Source organism: Ranitomeya imitator, chromosome 2 (assembly GCF_032444005.1).
Source record: "Ranitomeya imitator isolate aRanImi1 chromosome 2, aRanImi1.pri, whole genome shotgun sequence".
NCBI classification, from domain to species: domain Eukaryota; kingdom Metazoa; phylum Chordata; class Amphibia; order Anura; family Dendrobatidae; genus Ranitomeya; species Ranitomeya imitator.
This window is the reverse complement of record NC_091283.1, coordinates 558,566,917-558,582,604: the sequence shown is the minus strand read 5'-3', so window position 1 is coordinate 558,582,604 and position 15,688 is coordinate 558,566,917. Positions and strand designations below refer to the sequence as shown.

General features: G+C 43.7%; 1 protein-coding gene across 3 annotated transcripts in view; it reads right to left on the bottom strand.

Moving 5' to 3' along the window:
- The window catches only part of MYO15B (myosin XVB), a 175,756-nt gene that overhangs the window by 131,650 nt on the left and 28,418 nt on the right, over positions 1-15,688 (bottom strand). For all 3 annotated transcript variants that reach the window (XM_069752027.1, XM_069752028.1, XM_069752029.1), the window contains exons 5-12: positions 15,580-15,675; positions 15,265-15,500; positions 15,007-15,176; positions 11,721-11,793; positions 11,310-11,606; positions 9,238-9,323; positions 7,705-7,775; positions 7,526-7,613 (exon numbers count right to left, since the gene is read on the bottom strand). In XM_069752027.1, coding sequence (XP_069608128.1) covers positions 7,526-7,613; positions 7,705-7,775; positions 9,238-9,323; positions 11,310-11,606; positions 11,721-11,793; positions 15,007-15,176; positions 15,265-15,500; positions 15,580-15,675 — 1,117 coding nt within the window. The remainder of the gene's footprint in view (positions 1-7,525; positions 7,614-7,704; positions 7,776-9,237; positions 9,324-11,309; positions 11,607-11,720; positions 11,794-15,006; positions 15,177-15,264; positions 15,501-15,579; positions 15,676-15,688) is intronic.

The window sequence follows — 15,688 nt, the reverse complement described above, 5'->3', positions numbered from 1 at the left end:
CTCACTTAAAAGGAAAAAGATCTTTAGGGGCATTTTGGTAATAAAGTATATTCATGATGCCACCTGTGGTTCTTGGTCAGAGGGACCGACTCTGCTTACAGGGGTCCTCTGGGGTGATGTTGTTGCAGCAACATGGTGACGCTTCCCGCAGGTGAATTGGGGTCCCCAGGGCTCCCAAGGTGTATGGCAAGGATGGTGGGTTGCCGGTAAATAATGGATGACACAGAGTTGTAAAGTCTTTACCTGGTTTACTGGTGGTAGCAGTCCACAGTCCAGGGTACCAGGCACAGGTGGTGATGTGGTCCGGCTGGCCTGGAGGCAATAGTGGATCCCTCTCCCAGGTGAGGTCCGTAAGCCTTCCTACTCATGCTAGTATGCGAGATTCCTGCTGCTTGTAGCTTGCTGGCAAAGTCCTCTCCCTCCTGTCCTGAGACAGGTACCTATATGGTGGGCAGCTTGAGCCATTTTATAGGGTCTCTATCACGACCTAGGCTCTTCAGATGCTGCTTCACCCTCCAGGCGTGGTGAGGGCAAATAACATACAGTCCTATGCCCTCCGATTCTGCCATGTGTCCTAGAGTACAACACAGCCTTGGGCTCTCGGTGCCCGGTTTCTGCGCTTCAGCTCTGAGGGTGCCCGGTCACAGTTCCCCTCTGAGCCCCTTGCTTCCTCCACTGTGCTCCTTTCCTCAGTTGCTCCACCACTCTCAACCCCTCGGGTTCACGTCCTTCCCTAGAGCTGCAGCTCAGTACAGTATATGGGTCAGACAATTTTGCCTTTCCGTGCGGTCACCGCACACGTCAAATCGCAGCAGGCGGACGCATCAGCATACAACTCATGTCCCTGCGTACCCAATGTTAAAGATAGGTACAAGGGGGCGTGGCCTGAACGTCCATGTGAGCGGACGTGTGACAGAGCGCTCCCGCTGCTAACGCTCAATTTATCCTTATAAGCCGCAGCTGAGCGGCGATTCAAGGCGCTTACCGGCTGCAGGAAAGTCCCGGGAGTGCGGCGGTGAATAGAGGCGGCCTCGAGGTCAACAAATATGACCAGGAGGAGGCAAAGAGATGCAGGAGCCGGCGAGGCTGGGATCAGCCAAGATGGCGCCGACGCCAGAGAGAAGGCGGAGAAGGACAACGCGGCATGCCAGAAGAGAATGGCGGCGGCGGCAAAGCTCCAGCAGTTTGCTAGAGTGGAGGCCGCAGGGAACACAGGAAAAGCAAAGGAGGACGCCGGAGCAGACACAGACACAGAAGGAGAGGAGGAAAGCCCAGCAGAGGAGCAGGAGGTACAACAGGGGAGCAGGGATGGTGACATGGCGGTGGTAGTAGGGGGATCTGAAGATAAGGAGTCAGGAGCAGAGCCCACTCTTAGAGATGTTTTTGCACTGGTATCATCATGCAAACAATCCCTCACCCAGCAGCTACAGGAGGTCAAGGGGGATACAGCCCAGATAAATGCAGCCCTGCAAAAGATTGACAAACGTGTGGGGGCTGTGGAGGAAAGAGTGAGCACGGCAGAAGACCATATAGTGCAGCTGCAGAAAGCGGAGAGGAAGTTTACTCAGGCAATATCGGAGCTGGCTGCAAAAAATGAGGATCTGGAGAACAGGTCCAGAAGAAATAACATTCGTATAGTGGGTGTCCCTGAAAAAATTGAGGGGAGGAATCCCACGGAGTATATTGAAAGCTGGCTCCTTGAGACCTTTGGTGATGCAGCACTGACAAAAGTATTTGCGGTAGAAAGAGCCCACAGGGTCCCACCGAAACCACCTGTCCCTGGAGCAAATCCCCGTACCATGCTTGCCAAAATCCTAAACTACAGAGACAGAGACATTATCCTGAGGAAAGCTAGAGACATGACGGATCTGACAATTGGAGGTCAAAGAGTTGCTATTTACCCTGACTATTCCGCCCTGGTACAGAAACAACGGATGATGTTCACGGGTATCAAGAGACGGCTGAGAGAACTGGGAGTGCAATACTCCATGATGTTTCCGGCACGACTGAGAGTGGTAGCGTTGGATAAGATTCATTTTTTCCAGACGCCGGAGGACGCTACCCAGTGGATAGATCTTAACGCTAAAAAGCTTAAAGAGAAAGGAGATTGAAAATGTGGGGTGGGTTAGTCGGGAGGTATTTTAATTCTTTCAAAAAGGGGGAAAAGAGATGGACTGACAGTACATTGGTAATTGAAATGTGAAGGTTGGAGGGTGGAGCTGGGTATTATTCAGGGAATGTACTGGGTGTGCTGATGCGGCGGAGAAGTACGAGGGAGGAAGGGTGTGCAGCGTACTAAAAGTTTATTTAGTTTCTTGCAGTTGTAATTTAATACAGGTTGAATTATATTGTTCTTCTAAGAATTGCGCCGAATTCTGTTATAAACGGTAGCGGGAGGCGGAAGGAGAAGGTTATGTTAACAAGAGTGTTCGCAATGGGTGATGGTGCCCCACTCTTGATAAGAGGCAGAGTGTACAGTAATGGGGGGGGGGGGGTGTGGGGGAGGGGAAAGGGTGGGGAAGGAAGTTAGACAGCTCAGAACCGGGAGTAACGACATAACTAAAGATGATGAGTCACATAATAGGGGACCGCTTTAAGATTTTGAGTTGGAATGTGAGAGGTCTGGCGGATAAATCTAGGAGAGCTGCGAGCTTGCAGTATGCGAAGGATCAGCGGGCTTCTATGATATGCTTGCTAGAGACGCACTTGATACAGGAGAAAGTGGACGTACTGAATAGACGTTGGATACAGAAAGGGTATCATTCTACCTTTTCGACGTACTCAAGAGGTGTGTCAGTGTTGGTGCCGGTGGGAGTGCAGTATGAAGAGGTGAAAGTATGCGTGGATGCTGAGGGTCAGTATGTGGTGATACAATGTATATTGTATGGAGTGAGATTGTGTGTTGCGGCAATGTATATTCCACCTCCATATTCAAGTAAGAAGATCAGGGAGGTGTTGGAGAGGGTGCAACGATGGGAACCACTACCACTCTTAATTATTGGGGATTTGAATAATATCTGTGATGACTTTTTTGATAAAAATAAGAACACCCAGAACAGGTCGGAGGGGCACACTACAACATTTGGTACCTATGTGCGTGAAATAGGCATGATTGATCTATGGAGAGTTAGACATGTTGGGGAGAGAGGGTACTCGTGCTACTCGCCGGCTCATGCTACGCTATCCAGAATTGATATGGCGCTGGGTAACCGCCTGTTGGACACAATGGTGGGAGAGGTGCGTTATCTGCCGAGGGCCCTTTCGGATCACAGTCCAATTGAGGTGGAGGTTAGGTTGTTGGGGACACGGACCGCAAGTGGGAGAGAATGGAAGATCCATCCTAACTGGTTACAGAGTATTGATTTGGACGGTATAGGGAAGGAGGTGACGGAATTCTTTACTTTAAATGATGGGAGTACAGATGCTCTAACTGTTTGGGATGCAATGAAAGCGTACCTGAGAGGGCTACTATTTAGAGACATTAGTAGGTGTAAGAGGAGGACAAGGGAGGCGGAGAGAGTGGCGATGGAGGAGCTGAAAGCCGCAGAGGACGAGATGGTAGTGCTGGGGACTTCCGAGGCAGAGAAAAGGTTGAGAACAGCGCAAAATTGTATGGAAAAGATTCTGCTGGGAAAAGCTGAAAGGAAGCGGGAGTTTCAGAGGGTGGCTTATTTTCAGGAGGGAGAAACAGTGGGACACATGCTATCGGTGGTAGCCGCGGCTCAGCGTGGTGCCTCGTATGTACATTCGTTGGTTTCAGATGGGGGGAGCAGGGTATCTGAAACACCTGAAATTATAAAGGTCTTTGCGGACTTTTACGCGGACTTATATTCCTCCAGGGTCAATGAGTCAGCCGGAGATACGGAGACTTTCCTTGAGAGTCTGGGTCTTCCGAAATTGAGTGAGGAGGATGGGGTGAGCCTCGATGCCCCTATCACCGAGGAGGAACTGAGTCGGGCGCTGAAGTCTATGGCTAATGGGAAGGCACCTGGGGTTGATGGGTTACCAGCCGAAATCTATAAAAGTTTGGAGGAAGTGCTGATTCCCAGATTAAAGTTAGTACTGGAGGAGGCTGGATGCCAAGGGTATCTCCCAGCATCTATGAGGGAGGCTATTATAGTGGTTATTCCGAAGGAGGATAAGGATCTGGGGAAGCCTGAGTCATATCGACCAATCTCTCTGTTAACCATCGATGTCAAACTCTTGGCCAAGGTGTTAGCTACCCGTTTGTCCAGCGTCATTGCTAGCCTTGTACATCCGGATCAGTCTGGTTTTATGCCTGACAGGTCTACAGCGGTTAATCTGCGGAGGCTGCATATGAACCTACAGCTGAAGTCTGACAACTGTGGCCGAAGGGTTATTGCATCCTTGGATGCCCATAAGGCGTTTGACAGTGTGGAGTGGGGATATCTCTGGCGGGTGTTGAAATGTATGGGTATTGGTCCGCAATTTGTGGCATGGACTCAACTGTTATATTCACTACCAACAGCTAGAATTAGAGTGAATGGGGAACTTTCTCAGCCTATAAAGTTGGCCAGAGGTACGAGGCAGGGTTGCCCACTGTCGCCCCTTCTGTTTGCCTTAGCTGTGGAGCCACTGGCCGCTAAGATCCGACAATCGGATGAGGTTCCTGGGTTCAGATATGGGAGTGTTGAGGAGAAGATCGCGTTATATGCAGATGACATCTTACTGTTCCTGGCGGACCCGGATGAAGCCTTGAATGGGGCTATCGAGATCATTGGGAAATTTGGAGCCTTGTCGGGATTGAGGATAAATTGGGATAAATCGGTCCTCTTCGAGGTGGATGGGGTGGAGGAGAGCAGAAGTGAGCCATTGGGAGAGGGGCGGCTTAAGGTGGCATCCCTTTTCAAATACCTGGGAATATGGATCTCGATGCCAGTTACAGAGTTTTTGTATAGGAATTTGACTCCTCTCATGGGCGCCCTTAAAGCAAAAGTGGATGCGTGGAATAAATTACACCTATCGGTGGTGGGTAGGGTTAATCTCATTAAAATGGTTCTGATGCCCAAATTACTTTACGTCCTACATAATGCGCCAGTTTGGATTCCACGTGGGAAATTCCGGCAGATTAATACTCTTTTTAGAAGCCTGATATGGGGGAGGCGGTACCCACGTATTCGCCTGGAGACGCTTCAGCGACCCAAGGAAGATGGAGGATTGGCTTTACCCAATCCTGAGTTATATTTTCTTGCAGCCCAGAGCCAGCATTTGAAGGGCTGGGCGCGGGGAGCGTCTACCAGTGCGGTACAACACTTGATGGAGAGGGTGACAAACCGAAGACCGGTGGCGCAGTGTCTGGAGGATGGCTCCTTGGGAGTATTGGGGAAATTATACCCAACTATGTTTTTGATACATAAATTATGGACCAGACTGCGACATATTCGGGGGGTTACGGGGCTGACTAAATTTACACCGATATGGCTTAATAATAATTTGGTTGAGTTTGCGGCTCTTGGAGTGCTGGCGGAGTGGCAGGCCAAAGGAATCCACTTGGTGGCTCAGATAATTCAGCAACAAGGATTAAAGTCCTTTTCGCAGCTGCAGGGGGAGTTTGGATTGAGACCGACTGGGGAGTATCAATATGCTCAGATGAAACATGCCTTTAAAGCGCAAAACAAGGGCGGTGGTATTGAGATCCAGGAGGACATAGTTCTGGAATACGTATGTGGGGAAGGGTCCACAAGGGGAGTCATTACCACCCTTTATAAGGACCTTCTACATGCATATTTACTAGACTTCCCTCTAAAAGCGAGAGCGAAATGGGAAAGAGATTTAGGCCCAATGGAGGATGAAACCTGGGAGTCGGTGTTGGAGTGGGTTCCACGAGTGTCACTGAGCGAGCCGTATAGACTATCGCAGCTGTACATCTTGCACAGAGTCTATAAATCACCGGAAGTGTTGCACAGAGCGGGGTTGCGTGCTGACTCTGAATGCCCGAGATGTAAGACTGAGAATGCAGGAATATACCACATGATGTGGACATGTCCAAGACTGGTTGCTTTCTGGTTGGTGGTAATGAGCCGTGTGGAAGGGGCGTATAAATGCAGAGTGCCGAGAGATCCGATAGTGTGTATACTGGGACATGTAGAGGAAATTAGAGTGGATAACACCTGGAAGATAGCAATAGCTAGGCTATTATATATGGCAAGGAAGGTAATAGCAAGGAACTGGATCAAGGATGAGCCGCCTACAAGGGGTGAATTCCTGAAATATGTTAAACATGGTCTCAATTTGGAAAAGGGGGTATACAAAAGACGTGGGAAAATAGAAACGTTTGATAAAATGTGGTCTCCGTGGCTCGAGCTGGGATAGTAGGTATGGGAAATGGGAGGATGAGGGCCTCTGAAAGGAAGAGAGTGCTAAAGAACAAGCGGACATAAGTGATTCAAATGGCTCAAAGAGCCATCAATACTGGTAACAAAGTATAACTGGGTATGAGCTGTCAGGGGAGGGGGAGGTTTGGGTTTTGTTGGGATTGTTGGGGGTTTGGAAAATGTTAAAATTTTGTAATATACTGGAAAATGCATAAATTGTATTGTTCATATTCGCTTTCAATAAAAATCTATTTAATAAAAAAAAAAAAAAAAAGATAGGTACAAAGGGAAATGCAGGATGCATACAGAAGTAGGCAGAGCATAGGCGGAGCTTCAGGGAGGAAGAAAGGAGGAAGTAGGCAGCCATCCGCAGCCCTCCCGACTGCAAATGTGAAACCAGCCTCATATGTCTTTTTTACCAGCAACCGCTACCTGTCTGTCTTACTTTGTATACAAATCTATAGAATTAAAGTCAATCAGATACCTATATAAAAGACAGACACCCAAAATGGTTCAGCGCATAAAGGGACCTAGGAACATAAAGAGAAGTGCATACACAGTGTTCTCCCTTAAACAGGCAAACTAGGGGACCTACAGAAAGAGGTGGATAGGAAAGTCTTTAAGAGACTGTTGGGGGAAGGTCCCTAGTGCTGGACAGACCTGGAAACTGCGGTCAGGGAGACGGTGTCAGTGAGGTTAGGCACGTATAGGAAGAAGACAGCGGGAGAATCTCCCTTACGTCTGTTCCCAGGAAGATTAGTCAAAGTGTAGTAGTCACAGCGAAACACACTGACTCGATTGGAGCTACACTGGTATTATGGAAGTCCTCAGAGTAACCTTAAAATCTACAGTAACGTTCATCACAAGTACAGTGTTTCCGTCAGTAATCATCAAGATTGTGCTTCTGTCTTGTGCAGAAGAGCAAGTTTATTCCCTGCCATCCTTTGTATGCCAGTTGGTTTGTCAGTAAAAAAGGACTTTGTTTTTAACAACTTTTCTAGTTTCCTCATCCTGGGGTTAAAGGGGCATCCTGCGGTTAAAGAGGTCCGTTGCCATGCAGATCAACATCACCACACACACCCAGGAACCCCATTTTCCTGTAGTGTGCCGGGGCGTGGAAGACCTGAGCCACTTTACATTCACACCTAAGCTTTTACGTTGCTTGGTTGCTATTTGATGCCTACACTCACCAGGGGAGCCAAAAGCATTTTGTCTTGTAGGCCCAATGCCTCCACCACCTTTCATACGCCTGCTAAGGTTTTCAGATCTCTCCATTTCCTGGAAGAAACAAAAAAAGAGATACGCATCAAGACTGAATAGAAATATATATATGGTTAAACCAAAGTATAATAACAGAAATATTACTAACTGTTGGTGAAAACAGAGGTGAGAAAAGCTGATCCAAATAGTTGTCATATCTCTGGGGAGGACCACTCATGCCTACAACAAAGTTTCATAGAAAAAGTGAGATTAAAATAGAATGGAAATTCCACGGCCACATGCACAGATTGAGGATTGGATGAGTTTTTTACAACAGTATTTGTAAGCCCAAACCAGGAGTGGAACAAGCAGAGATAAAGAATAATAGAAACACGTCACCACTTCTGTATTTATCACCCACTCCTAGTTTTGGCTTACATATACTGAGGTAAAATACTGACCAAACACTCAACGTCTGCATGTGACCGAAGACTGTGTGCTCACAGTGAGTTTTTAGTAAGCTTTTGACACGGCGTATTTTCGTTGCATCAAAAACGCATCATCTATCAGTTCCAGCACAATTGGATGGGAATTACAGAAATCTCATCCCCACTTTGCATTTTTTATTACTTAGCATAAACTGACCTGCGGTTCCTGTTTGAAATCCGCAACATGTCAATTTCTCTCGCATGTACTTAGAGTTTTATATGGAGATTTTTCCCGTAAACTTGCATTAGACTCAGCAAATCCACAGGTAACAAACACATGTAATTCGCAAAAGTGTATCAATAAAGTTTTGTTAGGGCCAAATACTTGGAAATTTAAAAAAAAACAAAACAGATTTATTTAAAACATGGCATACCAAAAAGAGACACAAACTACAGCATCCAAAACGCAATAAAACGCATATGAAAACATGCTAAAAAGCGCAATGAAAAACCACAAGTAATTAAGCACAGAATGGGCCACAGGTTGTGCACTCCTGCTATGGTTTTCTGGGTGAGGCATTAATTTGGAGGTTAACAACTCCTTTATGATTGACCGTAGAGCAGGGCTAAAAGGTTGTGCAAATAAAATGATTACCAGTGATGCCCAGATAATTTGCCCATTCCTAATTTTCTCTTCTGTAGTGATTGGATTGACGTACAGTTTATCCTGGTTACCATCGTAAATGTAAAAAAAAAAAAACAGTACATACTTACATTCCGGTGTCCGTCAGGTCCCTTGCTGTCTGCTTCCCGCACTGACTGACTGCCAGCGCGCTGTGCTGTGCTTTCACTTTACGACCGGCAGTCAGTCAGTGCGGGAAGCAGACGGCAAGGGACAGACACCAGAATGTAAGTATGTAGTGTTTTTTTTTTTTACGCTGGTAACCAGGGTTAACATCGGGTTACTAAGCACGGCCCTGCGCTTAGTAACCCGATGTTTACCCTGGTTACCCGGGGACCTCGGCATCATTGGTCGCTGAAGAGCTGTCTGCGGCCAGGTCGTATCGCTGGTCGTGATCGTTGGTAAATCGTATAGTGTAACGGTACCCTAAGCAAAAGCAGATATCAGTCTTCATTTAGCAATTTAACAGAGGTGTGGTGCTCAATGTAGCACAGCCCACTAAGGTGATGGTCCTGGTCAATATTCTAACAGTACATGGCCTCATCTTATTACTAAATTATCTAAATCCACATTAGAAACAATTTATGATTACCTCCATTCATGTGTGAAGAGTCTCCTGTGGCAGGTGGCAGAGAAGGTGCTTGCATAAGTGGGGCTGGTGGGATTCCCATATCATCTCTGTAACAGAATTTAATAGAAGTTCTCATGAACAACAACAAACCATTTTACTAGTCATTTTTAAACCCGGACACTGTATCCGACTACTTTGTCTTGAGTGAATATACTCTATCATATCATCCTACTTAATTTTCTTAGGATTCTCTTCATTATTTTTATGAGATTAAATTTGGTTTCCGAGCTTCAATAATTCACGAGTATTTCTAACTCAGGATAAGAATGTCTTCACCTTGATAGACTGTACAGAAATAAATGAGTTGGAATGAGAGTTTTATTAACTGGATGAAGGCTATGTTACTTTGGATAAATATTTAAGAAGGAAGAGCACTCACCATCCGTGCAATAAGTCCATTCTTTATTGTGGCTTCACATAAAAATAGCAGGACATGGCAGGGAGAAACTGTGGAAAGAGGCGACGGCCGTTTCACGCTCCTGCGCTTCTACGGGTCTGAAGCTGGAGCTGATTGTGCGCACCACTTTTTTCTATGTTATTTTGGTACGTTACTTTGGATGTTCTCATAAGCCTAGCACTACATGATGATTGGAGGCCACATGACACAAAATTACAATTTCAAGCTACTACATCTCAACCAATAGTGAATGTGGTTGACCGGCAAGGTAGTCATTTTATGTATATGTAAGGAGGAAGACCAGACCGCGGGTACCTGTACCGAGCCGGGTCTGGAACTGTTGAGGTTGCCACCCTTGTTGCCTGGGGGAAGAAATGAGGAGTTGGCCGACTTCATGACCCAGGTAGGATGGACAGCTTAAAATGAAAAGTGCGTGCAGCTGTGGGCAGTTTGGCGGGAATCAGCAGCCACGCGCAGCTGGGTAACCAGCGTGCTCCATCTTCTGAGCATTGGTGCCGCGATGGGCTGTTAAGTTTGGTCTCTGCTGCCTCTAGCAGGACCGCTGCAGAGAGAGGTGCCGTGCGCTCAGTATCTGCCAGAGACAGAAGTGCCATATACTCAGTAGCTGCCAGAAACAGAAGTGCCGTGCGCTCCGTGACTGAGTACCGCACACATGCCTAACTTGCCACTTGCTTCCCACCCATTTACATTTGACTCTGAGAGTGCCACGGCCTTGTTAGTTTCGGCTGCAAGTGCTTATGGACTAGGGGCTCAGCAGAAGGTAACGGAGACCGACCGATGCCACCAAAAGATGACCATCGCTTAACGGACCTCATCTGAGGACATCGCCTGGCCGCTGTCCTCCAGCGGGATCATCAGCTGCATAGGACCATACAGGACACGATAAGTTCTTTTCATTAGACTGCTATTGTTGTACAGTTGCTACCCCTATTATCCCTCCTTTAACCATTAATAGCCCTGCGATGAGTGAATTCCCTGTTTATTAAATTGTTATATCTTGTTAACCCTTGCTCTGCCTCTTGTCTGTAACTGCATCCCGCCATTGCTTACATATATTGAGGCTGTAAAATAACAAAACCTACCTGAATTATAAAAATAATGGAGTAAAAGTTTTCAGAAAAAAAGAAGTAGATTGATAGAACAAGAACACAACAAAAGTAACAGAAACATTATTGAGCTTACTAAAGACATATTTAACAAAATTTGCTGTTGAGGGGAGTACCTATCAATCGTCTTGCTTTATGTGTTTAAAAAGAATACTGGAATTTAAATTGTGAATGTCACATGGAATGAGAATTTACTCATCTACATGGATATAATTGTTAATACTTATCCTGATGCCCTTGAACAAACACAAAATGATACAGAGGCTATATAGCCTAGTACTATCTCGAAAGTACTGTATATGTATTAAAAAATGCCCCAAGTGTGGTATTAAAAAGTTTTTACACAAGCCATAAGGTTGACTGAAGATCTCTTCTATTAAGAAACCTGTCTTTGCCTCAATTATTGAACAATTTTTACTTTTCATCATTATTTTTGCACCACCATTATGAACTCTAATATAAATTTTCTCTACAAATTATCTCTACAACTCTTTAAGAAAAATCCTTACACATCAAATGGTGGAGGAACTGGTGGAGGTGGAGGCGGAGGCGGTGGTGGTGAAGGAAATCCAGGTGCACTGAAAGTTGGATGTCCAGGAGGGAGTTGTGGTGCAAAGTTAGGAGGAGGTTCTGGTATAGTGCCATTATCTCCAAAAGGATAATCAGATGCTGGAAAGGGTTGAGTTGGAACTCCATCTTCCACCTCAGCAATCACATCCAGTATTAAATCATTGCCACAAAGATCAAGCCACTGATTCCCATCGAGAACGGATATAGACCAACCCCGGGAGTTGTCACCAGCACCTCTTTATTAGAAAACGATATAAAAAAATACACATAATTCAGATTAAATGCATTTAAATTGATCTAACATGAAGGCTATTCATATTTCATGGACAGTTAGTGATGTGTGTACTGACCTGGACTGTAGCAACCAGCCAGACAATTGTTCTGCAGTTGTCCAAGAATCGACTTCAGCTGTATATTTTTCCTCTAAGGCAATATACAAAACAAAATATGATTGAGGCTGTTTTGGGAAATTGTTTTCTACTACAGCACTAAACCTGCCAACAACTGTCATATCCTATCTCAGTAATGGGAAGTCTGTGTTCAATAAAGACATATTTATCATTAGCAAATGGTAATAGGAAAATAATGCAATTTTAAAAATGAATTGTAATTCAAAAGTTTATTGTTTTTCTGAGATCTGTTACATAAATGCTTTTAATATTATGATAAAACCTCTTCAAAGTCCATTATCCAGTTACATAAGGGACACCATACACATTAGATAAGTGGCAGACAAATGATAATGTTGTGCATTGTATAGATTTATTCTCATGATGTCATGATAAGAGCAATCTTCCAGGTAATACATATGGACTAGACATTATTTCCAGGTGTCCTTTGTTCTGCATCTGATGGTCAGTGCTTAAAGACGCTCTTCCAACAAAGTTTTTGTCTTCTTAATATGTTGCAATCAACATATTATATATCACTGTGTTCTTACAATTGCTCATTTTACGCAGCTAATTCCTCTCTGTGTATAAAAAGGAAGTCTCTTTTCTCTGCATGAGTCATCTTCCTCTTCAACTCCTGACCCAGTTTCTCCCTCCTTCCCCCTGCCAGGGACTTTTGCAGTGATGACTCTTGCAGGGAAAATAGACTTTTTGCACATAGAGCCTAGAAGGATTTAACTGGTCTTTTTTAATCACCTGATGTCGCTAATCTAATGGGAGAGAGAAGAATTAACTGGGTAGATGGGCAAAAGGAGCAATTGTAAGTACACAGTGCTTTATAATATGATTGCTGCAATATATTAAGAGGATAAAAATAATGATGGGAGGAGTGCTTCTTTAAGCAGTTTTGTCAAATCCTCCAATTCCAGCTGATTCTGCAATAATCTTCTACAGATACTAATAACCTATTTGCTTTGCACTTTGGTGTTGTGGAATACTTCTTTTTATGTGGTGTGTCTATTGTCTATGGTCCTAAATCTAGCTAAACGTTTCCAATTAGTTTTGGGTTTTGGTTCTGTTTTTGACCACATATTCTTGTTTTTGACTTTGCCTCTGTTCTCGCTAATGGTTAACAAACACTATAAAGCAGAGATTACGTTGAGAGCTATAACCATTAAACTCCCTTGCATCAAACAGCATACTGCTTTTTGATCCTAAAGACTCAATTCAAATCAAATCAACAATGGGTAGTGGGATTGCGTAAATTTACCGAATTAATGAAAAAAAGATAATGATGAAAAAAATAATAACACCAGTAATGATAACGATAGTATTAATAATCTTATTCATATTAATAATGACAGCAATAATGATATAAAACATGTATTAAAAATGCATCTTGTACTGTTTGAGAAAGCATAGTTGATATGTAGTATATAAGCTAGATGTATAGTATATAAGTTAGATTTCCATTTTTGGTTACCGTTTGTTAATCTATAAGCAGTTCAATACATATGTACTGTATATACGAATGTTTTAACTTTTGAGTGTCTGAGTTTACAATATTTCACTTTCTATTTAAAAAGGAGAAGTAACATTATTAAAGGAAGAAATCAAGAAGTAAAAAGAAATACCCAGCTATCATACTGTCTACATGAGTGAGTAACCACATGTAAATAAGACATAGGCTTGATGGGTTTATTAACAAGGTCCAAGAGTGCAACTATGTACAAACTGCAATAATCTCAGTGAAAGTTATGAAGTGAGCATAAATACCTTACTGGTAGCACTGGGTTGTTGTATAGCTACAGTTTTTGATTATTAACAATAGAAATATATGACAAACATTGATATACCAGGGGGAAATATGTACTATAAATATAAAAATCAATATATTATGTACCCCTGCTCAATAGATAGGACCAAATGTGGACAGATTGCCAAGTCAATACAATCAAGGGGGGGGGGGGGGGGGAGTGGGAGCCAAAATAGCAATCATAGAGTCCATATGTATACAGTGCAAATTATCTTTATTGTCAGAATCAATACTATAGAATAAAGAATCCTGCACCGCTGCAACACCTGAGCCACAATATCCACTGTGTGTGATTACCACGTCAAATGCACCGCCCTTTCGGATTCACGGATGCCAAACCCTGTAAGCAATTGCATAAATCCATATACTAAAGAGAAAAAAGAGTGGCACCCACCGTTTCTAAAATCCAATCTTTATTGTGACGATTTAAAACATCTTCATCAGGGGGGTGTAGAACGGGAAGAAAAAAAAAAAAAATCGGTCCGATTTTTTCTTCCCATTCTACACTCCCTGCTGAAGATGTATTAAATTATCACAATAAAGATTGGATTTTGGAAACTGTGAGTGCCACCCTTTTTACTCTTCAGTATATGGATATCTTTATTGGTCACATACAAAAGTTAAGGTGGACGAAGTTAAAAGGTGGATATAAGCAGCCCTGCAGTGCCAGGGGTGGGTGCGACAAATCATCTAGTGCATTACACAATAACGCCATAAAAAGGATTCCCTATAGCAATGTTCAAACAATATAATTAAATAGTTAAATATAGGTAGATCCAAATACAGCAATGAAGAGTAAATGAATGGGTAAGGATTTATATGGTAGAATGACCAGTGGCTCAAAGATATCCACAAAAGATGGCTCAAATCATTAGTAGACTTACAGTGGTAGCAATGAAATTGCCAGGAGTCGACCCACCTGCCACCAAGCACGTTTCGGATACTCTATAATATTTCTTTCTAATCTCCTGAGACAACTCTTTCCTTCGCTTCCTCTGGTCCATGTTGAGTGTGATACACACCATGTCACCAAACAGCACAGTGAGTATCTGTAGCCCTATATACAGGCCCACTCACTGATTACAAGATTGTAGACACCTGTGATGCTAGTTAGTGGACACACCTTGATTTAACATGTCCCTTTTGTCACATTATTTTCAGGAATACCATCATTTCTGTCCGGGCCTATGTCATGAGATTTATTTTTTTTAAATTCTGTCGAGGCATGGTTGAAAAACACTTTCATTTGATCATTTTCATGGATTTTAATTTATTATTACTTTTGTCAGATTCAAGTTATTTCTGTGACCATTGTGGATTTTTCTGTCATTAAACGAAGGGTACCAACAATTTTGACCACATGTGTATATGCTTCAAAACAAACTTATTCCAGTGTGAGCATGTAGTATATGTATAACATGGGGTACTCACCATTATATGTATAGATATCCACTACCATCTTCCCCTTCCTTTCATTGGCAGTCCATTCCAACAGAGTCGGCGCATGTGAACGCACTGTACTTAAATCTTTTTGCTTGGCTCTAAGCATCTTGCTCTGGCATATGGCCTTGTACCCTTCAGAGCCTTGATCCGAGACATACCTGAGGGAGAGTGAGAATGACAGGTATCTTACAGTAAGTTAAATGGTATACATCAAGACTGATCAAGCTTAAGATTAGAACTACTCACTTAAGCAGAGGTTTCTCTAGTGTTGGTGAAGGAATAAGACAGCTCAGTAGACTTGATAGAAGTAGCCATACCCTATTATTTTGCTCCTCATTGTTGTTCTGCACCGTAAGAGTTGCTGCTTGACAGAGCACCTCATCGGTAATTGAAGGCTGGCGCAAGCAGCGTTCCACAATGTAATTACCAATGATCCTCTGCTGCCAAGGGTTCATTGTTGTATTTCCCACAAAATGCAAGACCTGATAAGAGTGCACAAATGCTAGTTGGTGGCTGGATTATATCAATTTAACATCACATACAAATTATTTTGTCGCTTACCAGTTTATATAGCTCCAGTGCAACTCCATTATCATTTTGTGATAAACGAGTAAGAGGATTCTGGAGGGGTTGCCCCAAAGGTGGTAGGTTATAATCCTGTATTTTCAAG